General features: G+C 37.1%; 2 protein-coding genes across 2 annotated transcripts in view; both read right to left on the bottom strand.

Annotated features, from left to right (window-relative positions):
• Positions 1 to 6313: 6313 nt before the first annotated feature.
• LOC135078521 (zinc finger protein 277) lies at positions 6314 to 8586 on the bottom strand. The gene is made up of 2 exons (XM_063973060.1): positions 8233 to 8586; positions 6314 to 8067 (listed from the first exon to the last, which is right to left on the bottom strand). Exons 1-2 carry the CDS (start codon positions 8489 to 8491, stop codon positions 7022 to 7024), a joined length of 1305 nt encoding a protein of 434 aa, XP_063829130.1. The 5' UTR covers positions 8492 to 8586; the 3' UTR covers positions 6314 to 7021.
• A 1880-nt stretch (positions 8587 to 10466) lies between these two features.
• LOC135078520 (protein NDNF-like) overlaps positions 10467 to 14262 on the bottom strand; it is a 29018-nt gene continuing 25222 nt past the window's right edge. Inside the window, exons 11-13 of the mRNA XM_063973059.1 lie at positions 13990 to 14138; positions 12621 to 12728; positions 10467 to 12037 (exon numbers count right to left, since the gene is read on the bottom strand). Coding sequence (XP_063829129.1) covers positions 11893 to 12037; positions 12621 to 12728; positions 13990 to 14138 — 402 coding nt within the window. The 3' untranslated portion in view covers positions 10467 to 11892. The remainder of the gene's footprint in view (positions 12038 to 12620; positions 12729 to 13989; positions 14139 to 14262) is intronic.

Raw genomic sequence — 14262 nt, 5'->3', positions numbered from 1 at the left:
CGTAGCAATGCAACGTGACTTCTTTATGCGTCCACTACACATAAAATAAAATTCGAACTATCGCACATTTTTTCTTTTTAATTCTAATTCAGTAAAAAATGTTTTTGAAACCTTCATTCAAAATTCAAAAGTTATTATCATATGACAGAACTTATGACCAGACTATGTACATTGAATAAAATATTTTTCTTTTTATCATCAAGCTTAGCAGTCTAATAAGTTACTATGACACTCGAGTTAATCCACATTCAGCACCATAGCCTCCCCTTCTACAAGACCCTCTACAAATGTCAAAACGCCACTTAACCCTTTTAGCACCAGTTCTTTTGTTTTTGAGAAGATGTGCCCAAATTTTTATATCAATTTAATTATAGTCCAGTCGTTTGGTACAAATTAACGTGGTTACCTGGAAAGTGTTCCGTGAGTTTTGAAAATTGGTGATTAAAATAGATTTCGCTATGCTCTCTGTTAGTCTGTTAGTTAAGTGTGATTGCCGCGCTCGTTGCGAAATTGGAAAAATGCTGCCTTAGAGAAGATTTTTGATAGTTACATTCTTTCCTATTTCGTCGTTCCAAATGACGTTCACTGCTGGACAAAGGCGAGAGGCCTTTGGGTTTTCCATAGGTTTTTCATAATGAACAGTCCTGCGTTGCCCGCATTCAGGTTCTTCCCGCGACCTTTACCAGATCGTCGGTCCACCTAGTAGGAGGCCTGCCCACGCTACGTCTTCCAGCCCGTGGTCGCCACTCAAGAAATGTTCTGCCCCAATGGCCATCGTCTCTACGAGCTATGTGTCCCGCCCACTGCCACTTGATTTTAGCAATTCTGCGTGCTATGTCGGTCACTTTGGTTCTCCTGTGGATCTCCTCATTTCTGATTCGATCACGCAGGGAAACCCCGAGCATAGCCCGCTCCATTACCCTTTGGGTGACCTTGAGCCTTCTTATGAGGCCCATAGTAAGCGACCACGTTTCAGAACCTTAAACTTTCCTATTTATTTCACGACTAGCTTTTGCCTGCGGCTTCACCCGCGTGAAATTTAGTGTCACAGATCGGCATAAATTATAGCCTATATGTTAATCTGGGTTACAAACAATAATATTGTACAGTTTCAACAAAATCCGTTGAGTACTTTTTGCGTGAAAGAGTAACAAACCTGAGACACAGGAATCTTCCTAGTTCAGGTATCAACCCACCAACATTCTTACTTTTTGTTTTTCCTGATTGTTTGTTATCATAATATTATCTGTTATGTTGGTGAGAAATAAACATTACTTTACTTTTTTTTAAACTTCCAGACATCCAAACTTTCGCATTTATAATAATAGTAGGATACAATTATGTAATGTAGAAACAAACAAGTCAAAAAAAGTGTATACTTCAGCAACGCGAATTTTTTTATACTTCAGCATATTTAGGACTCCCGGCAGCGTGTCCTGCCATGATCAAAGAAAAAAGAACTCGCAATTTAGCAGGTACATTAATTTGACTGTTTCACAACTCTAAATCTATTTAACTTACATTACATGAAATTTATCACATTTATCAAAGCTTCTTAGCTTGTCTATGTCCCAAAAATTATAAAATAAAAAAGGAGTTGTCAAAAACCTTTTTTAAGGCGGATTTTTTTCAATAAGGCGGGCGCGCGCGCGGCTATAAACGAGGTCACAAAATTCGGAAAGAACATAGCGAAATCTATTTATTCACCAATTTTCAAAAATTCCGGAAAACTTTTCAAGTAAAATTAACAAATAACTGGACTATTTACTCGTTATTGCACACTCGTTATTGACACAAACTTGGTTATTTTTCCAGAAAATTTATATTTAAGTGCATAAATGTAAAAATGGCTTCATAGTGCACAAAATTGGCAATAGGTGGCATAATAATGGTTACTTTTATAGCGCCTAGTTTGAAATGTGATTGAACGATGACAACTAACAACAGTTGTCAGTTAGGTAAAATTTTATTTTAGTTGGAAAAAGACAAAAAGTGGTAAATGGGTTAACGTGCGGGGGCTACAAAATCATGTTGTGACGTCACGCGCGAAAATTGGAAATTTTTGAAAATTTTAAAAAGTCCGTAAACTTCTCGAGGCTCTATCTTCGGTAATACTGGATGGATTGAGGTGAAATAAAAACTAGTGTAATGTGTGTGATCTAAACTTTAAATTAAGTCATAATTTAACTTAATATTACAACTTATGCGTGTTGTCCATTGTTTTAATAACATAACCTTAGCGAACCTAACAATATTAATAAACGAAATCAACGAAATGCAAATTACACAACATTCGACTTAATCGACGGGGGGCTCTAGAAAGGAAAAAAATGATCTTCGATTTTCCTAGTTTTTATAGTTTTCCCTTTATGTGGCTATTAAACCCTAACTCTGTACCAAATTTCAGCTTTCCGAGTTTATGGGAAGTACTAGTTCTATTTTGATGATCATCAGTGAGTGAGTGAGTGTCGTAAATGCGAAACTTTGCTTTCGCTTAACTTCAGAACTAAATGACCTACAGACTTGAAATTTTTGATTTTAAGTATGTGATTATAGCTTACTAGATGATAAAAATTTCTGCGTTCTGGTCTTATCCAGAGGTTCTCAAATAGGGGCCTGAAAATGCGGCGAAATGATTCCAGTAAAGGATGGTACGGCAGTGTTTGCTTCGCGCTCGACTTGGCGGGGGCACTGCCGTGCCCCCAGATTATTGTGACGACTGTCGTATCGTTTTGAAGAAGAGAATCGTGAGACCGGAAATAAACTCAATTAATAAACTTCAAATCAGAATAATAACGTTTTGAAATGTTGAAAATTAATCCGAGCTGGTTTCAGAATTAGTTTAGAATCCTCAATTAAGTTATGAAAGCGTGAATAATAGTGAAAGACGGATGTGTTCAAGCTGTTTCCGACTGTACCTACCTATCTAAAGATGTAATCATTTTTAACCGACTTCAAAAAAAGAGAAGGTAGGCGCATAGGCCAGCTTTCATACGTTTCATAATCTTGGCAGACTCCAAAATTATCAATCATGATATACTTATATTAATTCGTTCTAACAAATAAGTAAGTACTTAATTACTTACATAGGTAATGAGTTATTCTTTTTCTACTTTCTAGTGCATATTTATTGGAGTCGGTTTTATTTTTTTGTTAAAATTAATTTACCTATCTACCTACTTAAAGAGCCAACGCAAAATACTTTATTTCACTCAATATTAACTTTTATTACAGTCTCGTTAACAATGTTATTAATTTGCTGTTTTACTAAATGTTTTAAAAGCTTTTAAACGTACACGCTAAATTAATACACCACTTACTCTGGGATTTCAAACAGTTTCACGGTCAGCGAATTTCGTAGAAAGTTTGCTAAAAATTTAATTTTCGGGCTTTTCAAAAGATTTGCAACACAACTAATAACATTATGTGGGTAGGTATAGCCTTTAGTCTAACTCAACGTGACCGAAGTTTATGTTTACATTCTCGACTTGGAGGTTCTGGGGTTCAATTCCCATGTGGTGTTGCAATTTCTTACAAAACTTGCGCGCAGAAAGCAAATCTAGTATGTAAAATCATCAAACTTTTAATGCACGTAACTCAGTTCAGACTGAGTTTAGAGGTATACATGTCATAGTAAGTTTGGTTTATTACACTATTTTGTAATCAAAAAACAAGGTTTGGTCGATGGCCGCGCGAAAATAAAAAGACGCCACCTTCCATACAAAATCTGGCATTGCCATTTCATCAAAATCGGTTCAGTCATGAAAGCTGTCCGTCCGTCTTGACAGACAGAGTTACTTTCGCATTTATTAGAAGTAGATATAGATAGTATAGATTGAATGTTGTTCTAGGTACGCACTTAAATCTGAAAGGGTACTATAGACTCATTTTATCAGTTACCTACTCAATCAAAACCTCCTCCATGACAAAACGAAGTTAGGTATCTATCCGTGATGTGGTTATTTACTAAGCTTTGTAACTTGTGGTTGTTTAGGTAAATAAAGGCCCGTATTAGGAAACGACGTCCAAAACTCTACCCTAGTTTCTAGTGTGCAAGTCGTTTCCCTGTCGGATAAGTCGCTGACATATCGTTTCACATTGCGGATTTTTGACGAAAGACAATGATCCATGCGGCGAATCTCAGTTCTCTTTCTATGATCTGAGCGGCGAATGCACTGACATGTACTACAAGGTTTTCCGCTCTACGGTGTAAGCAATCGGTGTAAAGTACTAAGGTTATGTCGTTTATTGATTTGAAACTGGGAACAAACTGATGCAAAGTGATGATCAGCAGTCCGAGAGAAACCAAGCTTCACCCGGAATTCTCAGTCACAGAGGAACTTTATCTTACCTTTAACTGCCGAAACAGGACAATGCTGTTCGTAGGTCAGCAAATGATAATCTAGAGCTAAGTAAACTTGAGTTTTTTAATTAAAGCTTTTGGTTTTCGGTTAATTAAGAGCTTCGTTTCGTAATACCTACGGAACTTGTCGATTATAGCTCTTAAATCTCTTCTTGAGTTTAGATCCCTAATGGAGTATCGTTTGATAATACGGGTGCTAGATCTATTTTGTGGTAAGGTAGCTATTTACACAAAGCCGCCGGAGCTGATTGTGCCGGATATAACCCAAGAGCGATAAGTGAGGAAATTGCTCTGTTGCTAACATATTACTACAAATGCTGCGGGTAGGTACACACGACAGCACATTAGGCTACCCATTTTTGTTGCAAACTCTCCCCTATTACAATTGCACAAGAACCACAGTGGTTACGTGGACGTGCCGTCGTATGTACGTAGGAATTTTTTTAACTTTTTCAACAATTGCCTATTTAATCAACACTGGGGCTTAGGTAGGTAATTTAAACATTACGAATGAAAAATGAATTAATTTTTGTGCCTATTCTTTTTTTATATTTAGGTATTAAGCCTACGTATTGATCTTACTCACTCCTAAAGACTGGAAGACCCGTAAAAATAATGTCGGTCTGAATTTTGTCAGTGATTTTCTAGATCTTAAAACTTTATTGTCTTTTTAGTACCTACCCTTGGCTTTACATTTGCGTTTTATAGTTTCGGTAGTAAAATTTCAAAAAGTGCTAACTCTGATATTACTTCTAATACTTAGCAAGTATTTAAGTAGGTAGGTACCTACCTGCCCTATTGCTAAAGGTACCTAATTCATGAAGGCAATTTCAGTAGCTTAATTGGATTATTTTTGGTGCAAAAGTATAACTTACTCAATATTCTATTAAAATTGATTACATTACAGGGTTGGTTGAACATAAAATGCATACCTAAGTATGTAATAAGAATTTATTGCCATAGGTCCAATCCAACCTACGCACCGAACGCCTGATCTTTTTTTAGCGATAGAATTTCTGTGAAATAATTTATTGCTCAAAGTATCGTTCAGGCGATACGTGATCTCCGCCTACTTCCTACCTTTGTAGATGACCTACATCGAAATATTTGATTTTCTAGTCCTTTTTGGGTTTTTGTGTAGGCTCGTCTGTGTATTAAAAGAAACTATCAATTTCGTTACTCATTGAAGTCTTGGGTACCGTCAAGGAACTATGTTTAGCATAAAAAGGTGGAATAAGAAAAGGATAATTCAAAGCACTGTCAACGAAGATTTACGTTAAAAGATTACTAAAAAGATCAAACAAAGAAGACAAACGTTGACTTAAAGTTATCTCAATGTAGACCTACCTACCTACAAATAGCTACACAAATTTATTGATACAAATACGTGATCTCCGCCTACTTCCTACCTTTGTAGATAACCTACATCGAAATGTTTGATTTTCTAGTCCTTTTTGGGTTTTTGTGTAGGCTCGTCTGTGTATTAAAAGAAACTATCAATTTCGTTACTCATTGAAGTCTTGGTAGGTACCGTCAAGGAACTATGTTTAGCATAAAAAGGTGGAATAAGAAAAGGATAATTCAAAGCACTGTCAACGAAGATTTACGTTAAAAGATTACTAAAAAGATCAAACAAAGAAGACAAACGTTGACTTAAAGTTATCTCAATGTAGACCTACCTACCTACAAATAGCTACACAAATTTATTGATACAAATTGTAGTTTATTGATGGTACAGTCGACATCAAAGATACAAATACTCGAATTGAGAACCTCCTCCTTTTTTTGAAGTTGGTTAAAAACTAAGAACCTTTGTTGTTAAGATTTTTGTATTAACTCAAATAATATCTTGCTAAAAATATGATTTAAACAAGTGCAAGCAACTTGTGTGCAGCTCGAAATTTTTCGAGGTCCTACTTAGTCTTTTCTGAGGCAAAATAAAACAAACTATTAAGTGGATCACATTATGGATATTTATTATAGCTTTTTATGTTCGATTATAGTTTATTATGGTGAGTATAGATATAATTTTACTACTGTTACATTTAAATAGGTCTCATGATTATATTATTTATTGCACATTTTATTCAAAACTAGCTGACCCGGCGAACTTTGTTCCGCCTTAATGGCAATAAATAAGCAGACTTTTTTTTATTTCGAACGGGATAAAAAGTATCCTATGTCCTTCTCCTGGCTCTAAAGTACCTCCCTGACAATTTTCAGCTAAATCGGTTCAGCCGTTCTTGAGTTATAAGTGGAGTAACTAACACGACTTTCTTTTATATATATAGATTTCATCAGTTCCAATTTTTACAATTTTATTGACAAATCATAAAAACATTGTAAAAAAATATTTAAATGTATTTTTAGCTAGACAAACTATAACTAATATTAAGTAACACCCATTGGATTTCATAAACATGAAGTTAGACGTCATAATGTTATACATAATATTGATGGCAAACTGCAACTGCAGACAAAATAAAAGAACATAAGCATAAAAATGGAGTGATGTTTTCCAATAAGTACTTGAAAATTCATATTACAGTTTGAAATAAAAATATACATTTTCAAAATCATGGGAAGTAGGTATTTACTATTGCTTTGCCACAACCTTATTTATAAAGAGTATAATGCAGCCATTTTATTTACTAATATTTAATCATCCAATACAGCTAAAGCCATTTCCTTAGATATATTATCGGACAAACTGTTGCTCCGTTCAATTTCCTGTTCGTCGCTTGACCACCAACTCTCATCATCGTCTTGGATGAAACATAAGAACAAATCATCCTCATACGTAGGAAAGTAATATTCAGGCTGGTCCCATTTTTCCTTACTCAAAACATGATGACTAGTTTCCTTGATATGTTTCTCTAAATTTTTCAAATCGTCAAACTTTGTGTCACACGACAAACACTGTTTCAAGTGTATTTGACGACGGATGTAGTTTACTATCTTGACTTTGTGATAAAAATTTTGTCCCGCTGTGACGTTTGTGAAAGAAAACTCGTGTTGCCTTTCCATGTGGTCCAAAATATTTTCGTACTCCATTTCAGTGTGCTTGCATAACAAACATGTGATCTGAGGTCCGTTCTCTTCGGTCCAATCGGACCAATCTGGATCACTGTCAACGTTAGAATCATGTTCATAATCAGCTGAACGATGAGGCTGAGATTTGTAATATTGCTTATAAATGCTTTTGGGTTTTGTTTTGTCATCCAAATAGTTCACTAAGAAGAACTTATCGTATTCCTTGTTGTCTGGATTTATTCGTTTATGGCCTTTCTTACGCATGTGTTCTTTCAGTATAGTTCGGTCTTTGAAGTGTCCTTCGCAGTAAATGCATTGCAAGCTTTCAAGTTTAGACGCAACTAGGTTTACTAAATCGTCTATGAATATTAGATTTTCAGGTTTAGCAATATGAAAATTGTGTTTCTCATACAAATGGTTCAAATAGTGAGTTCTAGTGGTTTTTGAGACATACCTGCAAAATAGGCATTCTCTTTCATAGTTTTTGTCTTCTCGTTCAAACTGGTGTCTTTCTAGTAACTTCTCCAGTTTTGTTTGCTTCAAATTGGCTCGTAACTCCTTGTCTTCAGGCAAAACGTCGCTCAGTAGGAAATACTCTTCGTCCTTTGATTTTGTTCCATCAGGCTTGCTGTCTAGCAACATAGTTGTACAAAAATATTGAAGATTTTGATCTGTAACAAAATGAAAATATGTTATTGACATTTTTCAGTCTTCTTTCTTCACGGATATTTAAACAAAATTAATTTATTACAATAGTTAAATAAGAACCTTCCTTAATTTTTCAGGAATATTAAAATGATGAGAGTAAAAGATTGTCGGTACATCAAAATTCTAACCTTTAAATCGCAACCTCCAGTATTTGATGTAGGCGCCCAAATCCGCTATTTTGTTAACATCAGACACAACTAGGCGATGCTTCATGAACAAATGAGTTAATAACTGCTTCTCAGCAGTGGGCAAACTGTATTTTTCGTCGCACAAAACACATAAACATTCCTCTGGCTCTTCACTCCTAAATAATGTCGGAGTCTCGGTTTTCTCGTGCAAGGTCAACGGACCGAAAAACTCTTTCTCACTGGTCGACATCTCTGCCATGTTTTAGAGTTAAAAACAGGATCTTTTCAATTATTTTTACACAAATAAACTGTTTTTTATAATTCCACAAAAATGTTTTTGGTACACACCGTCTTTTTAAATGACAGTAATGACAGCTCAGACATCAAATTGACGTTGTCAAACTGTACGTTTTTTTTTTTTTTTTTTCGAAAGGCAAAAATCGTGTAGCACTTACTGCATAAATTCGACGTTGTATATTTTTTTATAGTTTAGTCGAGTCTGTGATTAGAGATGGGTTTCCACCCGGGTAAAAACCCACATGAGGGTAAAAACCCAATAAAAACCCGTTTCATTCCAACCGTGGGTGTTTACACCGGGTGAAAACAAATAGTTTTATAATTATTTCAATTGGTATCTTTTCTTTATTTTTATTGAATTTTTCTCATTTAAGTTTATTGATTAACTAGCTTTCCGCCCGCGGCTTCGCCCGCGTGGAATTTTGTCTGTCACAGAAAAACTTTATCGCGCGCGTCCCTGTTTCAAAAACCGGGATAAAAACTATCCTATGTTCTTTCCCGGGACTCAAACTATCTCTATGCCAAATTTCATCAAAATCGGTTGCGAGGTTTAAGCGGGAAAGCGTAACAGACAGACAGACAGACAGACAGACAGACAGACAGAGTTACTTTCGCATTTATAATATTAGTTGGGATAAGTAATGAGTCAAATTTAACACTAATTATGCATTTATATCGTGGCCAAATCGTAAAACTGATCACGTTATGATGATGTAACCAATTATTTTATAAAATGGTGTTATTTCAAGAATCGTTGAACCGATTTAGAAGAAATTTAGTAGGAACACAATAATTTGTGATCATGCCAAGGACATGGAGGGGGGGGGGGGGGGGGGGGAGATGCCAAAGATGCCAAACTCTCTCTTTGATGACATTACGGTATAAAGTTACAAATAACAACACCAACTACAAAGTACTTCTGCTTAAAAACTTGAAATCGAACCGCCCTTCCGCCAATGTAACGCATTGTAACTTTTTGTAACGTTTTTCAAGACCTCCTCTCCCCCCAGATTGCATTACGTAACACTAGAACGCCCCCTTAGCAACAAATACCACTTCTCACTTAAAAAAAACGCTATTTTTGTTTTCACCCACCAGAATGGGTGATAATGGGTAAAAACCGGGTTTTTACCCAAATCACCCAGTTTTAACCCAATCGGGTGAAATGGGTTTTTACCCACTACCCATCTCTATCTGTGATTGAGTTGAGCACTTTTGGCGGGAATAAATGGTCTAATAGGAAAGCGGAGCACTCAGTTGCGTGCGATGACTTACTTTGACTTATGGTCCTATGTCCCCTAGATGGGGCAGAGGGCGTCCACAACAGTCCTCCATCTCGTTCGGTCTTGAGCTTCTCGCTTGATCTCGCTCCAGGTTTTGCCGATCTTCTTCGCCTCGTCCGCTACAGTGCGCCGCCAAGTTTGCCTGGGTCGACCACGTTTGCGTTTTCCTTGGGGATTCCAATCCAGAGCCTGCTTAGGGATGTGATCGGGGTCCCTTCGGAGAGTGTGGCCAATCCAGTTCCACTTGCGGCGCTTGATCTGCTGGGAGTTGCGTGCGATATTTGTCACAAAAGATTTATACTGCTTCTTTCTTTTCAAACCAATAATAATAAATAATCTAAATTACTAAAATAGAAATAGTGGTTTTTGTTGATAATAAGAATTTTTATTATTTAAATACGTCCTATACTATACTATAATATTATAAATACGAAAGTTTGGATGTCAGGATGTCTGGATGTTTGTTACTTTTTCACGCAAAAACTACTGAACGGATTTTGATGAAACTTTACAGTATTATTGTTTATAACCCAGAATAACATATAGGCTATAATTTATGACACACGAAATTTCACGCGGTGAAGCCGCGGGCAAAAGCTAATATAATAATAAATAAAACACCAGCCAAGTATTATTCTTTAAAAAATCGTTATATTTTATTTATCAAAATCTATTTACAGTCATTATTTACAACAAACTGATAGGAACATAGGTACGACAGACAACACAAACTTAATTATTTTTTTGTTACACAATCATTAAAATCAAGGTATTACAATAAAATCTAGTTTTAAATGCCTTTTAAATTAGTAGAAATAATTTATTGTTTAAGTACTAATGCTTCCAATTCTACAACAGGATTACTTATACACATACATGGAAAAATTTAACCTAGCTTCCATCAGGTGAAGTAGTCAATTGTAAATAATCAAATCGAAAAAAATTGGATGAGTCAATTACCTACGGCATTATGACTCTAGATTTGATGTTTTATCCAACAGAAGAAAGGAGGGAAATGTCGTCCGAATTATTTTTGAAAAGTCTAATAAAGTTTACCAGAACTAATCAATAGATATTAATAATGCGCCCATAGTGATAGAGGTACAGTACAGGCCGGACATAAAAGAATACAATTTTATCATTGATTTTGAACATCTTAGAAGTAGCGTAACATTTTCCCACTTTAGAAGAAATAGGTATTTATTTTACAGTGTGCCCGAAAATAACTGGTAGTTACCTACCTACATTCTTTTATGATTTACCTACTGCATGACCTTACACAATGAGGACTATCGTTATAGGTTTTAGCGCTTACGTTGGCGCCACTGTAGAGTAATAAGGTACTGTCACTTGCTAGTGGCTAAGACAGTGGCGCCAATTGGTGAGTGCTAAAGCGATAGCACTATCGCATTGCACTCACTAGGATAGCGCCACTGTAGAGTAAGGTACTGTCACTCGCCAGTGGTGCCTACTGTTACAACCCGCCCCCCTAGACAAGTTGCACTTTTTGATCAAATCGAATCCGTCACAACTCCATACAAAAAACACATTTTTCGACTGGTTTTCGGTGTGAAAGTGAGTGCGAGACTCTCTCTCGCACTCACTTGCACACCTCCCCGCGTTCGCACTTCGCCCTGTCTATACTAGAGCGTCGAAGTGACGTCACACGGCAGCCAGGTGAGCAGTTAACTTGGTCGGGTTGTAAGTATAAACTAACTAGCTTTCCGCCCGCGGCTTCGCCCGCGTGGAATTTTGTCTGTCACAGAAAAACTTTATCGCGCGCGTCCCTGTTTCAAAAACCGGGATAAAAACTATCCTATGTTCTTTCCCGGGACTCAAACTATCTCTATGCCAAATTTCATCAAAATCGGTTGCGAGGTTTAAGCGGGAAAGCGTAACAGACAGACAGACAGACAGACAGACAGAGTTACTTTCGCATTTATAATATTAGTTAGGATAGTCCTCATTGCCTAGCTTCAGGGCAAGACCGTCTCTAGGATCACGCCCGCTAAAAGGCAATTCCAAATAAGACTTCCTACTTAGTTACAATCAAAATTTTCTAATTCTACTAATACTGGGTCTACACGTCGTCCTTGCAAGATATATTTGTGTCGACGTAAAGCATTTTGTAAGGCACAGAGCTGCCTTTAGTTGAGGCGGTGACTTGCAACGCGTACTTCCTCCCTGGCTTGAGACCGCCGATCTTCTGGACTATCACCCTGGTTCTGAAATTAATGAAAACATAACCATTTAGAATTAATTACTTGATCAATAAATAGTTAAGTTGCTAGTCATCATCATCATCATCTCAGTCATAGGACGTCCACTGCTGAACATAGGCCTCCCCCAATGCTTTCCATGTTGCCCGGTTGGTAGCGGCCTGCGTCCAGCGTCTTCCTGCCTGCTACCTTTATGATGACGTCGGTCCACCTTGTGGGTGGACGTCCCACGCTAGTAATAATGTAAAAAAGTTGTTAAGGCTTTTCAAAGCCAAAGAGCCATGCTAGTAAAGGTTAGGTGGTACCATGAGTAATATGTGGTGGGTCTGAATTGCTTCTTTAGTGGGACATGACGTATTTTCTTTCTTGAATCGAATCTCTGAATATTTTTGTCTTTATTTATCTCCTTGGGTAGGTACACCCAGAAAAAGACAGAAGATTAGAGTGCTTGGTTCGTACAACAAACTAGAAAAAAGCTTGTACCTACTAAGACTATACTTAACCTCCCAGAAAGACTTGTGAATTCGCTATCCTACTTTATACTTAGTTCGCGGTGAGGAAACTCCCATTAGATATTTATCATACTTACGGTGGTCTTTGTATGTTGTTGAAGCACTGGTTTCTAGCTGCGTATTTTCTCGTAAAAGAACAAGCATTAAAGTCTCCATTCGGGCTCTCACGGACCATGATGCAATATCTAGAAAAAAGAAAAACTTGTATTAATATCTACGCTACATTTTGACTTACAAATAGGGCATAAAGGACATCATCCATTTTGGTCCAAAATCAAAAGTGCCGGCCAAAAAATAAAAGTGCTGTATTCTGATAGAATACGTCCGCCTTAGCATTTTTTACTATGGCACCAAAGCTGTAGCACCACTGTGCATCGTAGTATTTAAGTTCTAAAAATATATGAAACGACTGACTTTGATCTCAAATACTACGACGCACAGTGGTGATACAGCTTCGGTGTCATAGTAAGAAATGCTAAGGCGGACGTATTCTGTCAGAATACAGCACTTTTTTTTTATTGGCCGACATTTTTGATTTTGAACAAAAAATGTATGAATCGTCGATGAATTTTAGATCTCAAATACTCGACGCACAGTGGTGCTACAGCTTTGGTGCCATAGTAACAAATGCTAAGGCGGACGTATTCTGTCAGAAGACAGCACTTTTTTTTATTGGCCGACACTTTTGATTTTGAACAAAAAATGTATGAATCGTCGATGAATTTTAGATCTCAAATACTCGACGCATAGTGGTGCTACAGCTTTGGTGCCATAGTAACAAATGCTAAGGCGGACGTATTCTGTCAGAATACAGCACTTTTTTTTTATTGGCCGACACTTTTGATTTTGAACAAAAAATGTATGAATAGTCGATGACTTTTAGATCTCAAATACTCGACGCACAGTGGAGCTACGGCTTTGGTGCCATAGTAACAAATGCTAAGGCAGACGTATTCTGTCAGAATACAGCACTTTTTTTTGTTGGCCGGCACTTTTGATTTTGGACCAAAAATATATGAAACGTGGATGATGTCCTTTATAATCATAGGTAGTGACTTAATTATAGTGACAGTCATTAAATAATTTCGTTCGTTTCAGCCAAATGACTTCTACTGCTGGACAAAGGCCTCCCCCAAGGATACATTGCCGATGGCCGTCGGGGCAAAAAAGTACTCGAGTGGCAACCACGGGCTGGAAGTCATAGTGTGGGCAGACCTCTCATTAGATGGACCGACAATCTGGTGAAGGTCGGGCGAAGAGTACCTGGATACGGGCAGCGCAGGACTGGTGGTAAATCATTTATTTTTTTGCAATTGGACCTTCAAAAAAATCTTTTACACAGAGGTTCTTTCTCTTATTCTACGCTAGAGGGTGCAAAGTTCTTTTTCCATTTCCATACTTAATTTACCTATTGTTATGGCTTATTATAAACTTCATAGATACTACCTAATAACATCGGTGGCGTTATGCGTCGCTGGCAAGAAGGCGATGTCGATAGATCTGCAGGACCTCTTCGGTCTAAGCTCGCGGACTATGGCGCCATCTTCAGACAGTTCTGGCGTGTTGACACCCCATCTAGATGTGGAGGCTGCTATCTGCAACATAAAGGGGAACAATTAGCAAGAGTCAAGAGGTTTTTTTTACATTATGAAGTTATGAAGCTGTTGATTTACTATAGTGGGTAGTTAGGAAGCTAGAATGTAAAGAGAAGCGGTTGGG

This window comes from Ostrinia nubilalis, chromosome 15 (genome assembly GCF_963855985.1).
Source record: "Ostrinia nubilalis chromosome 15, ilOstNubi1.1, whole genome shotgun sequence".
NCBI lineage: Eukaryota > Metazoa > Arthropoda > Insecta > Lepidoptera > Crambidae > Ostrinia > Ostrinia nubilalis.
This window is presented reverse-complemented; position numbering and strand designations above follow the sequence as displayed.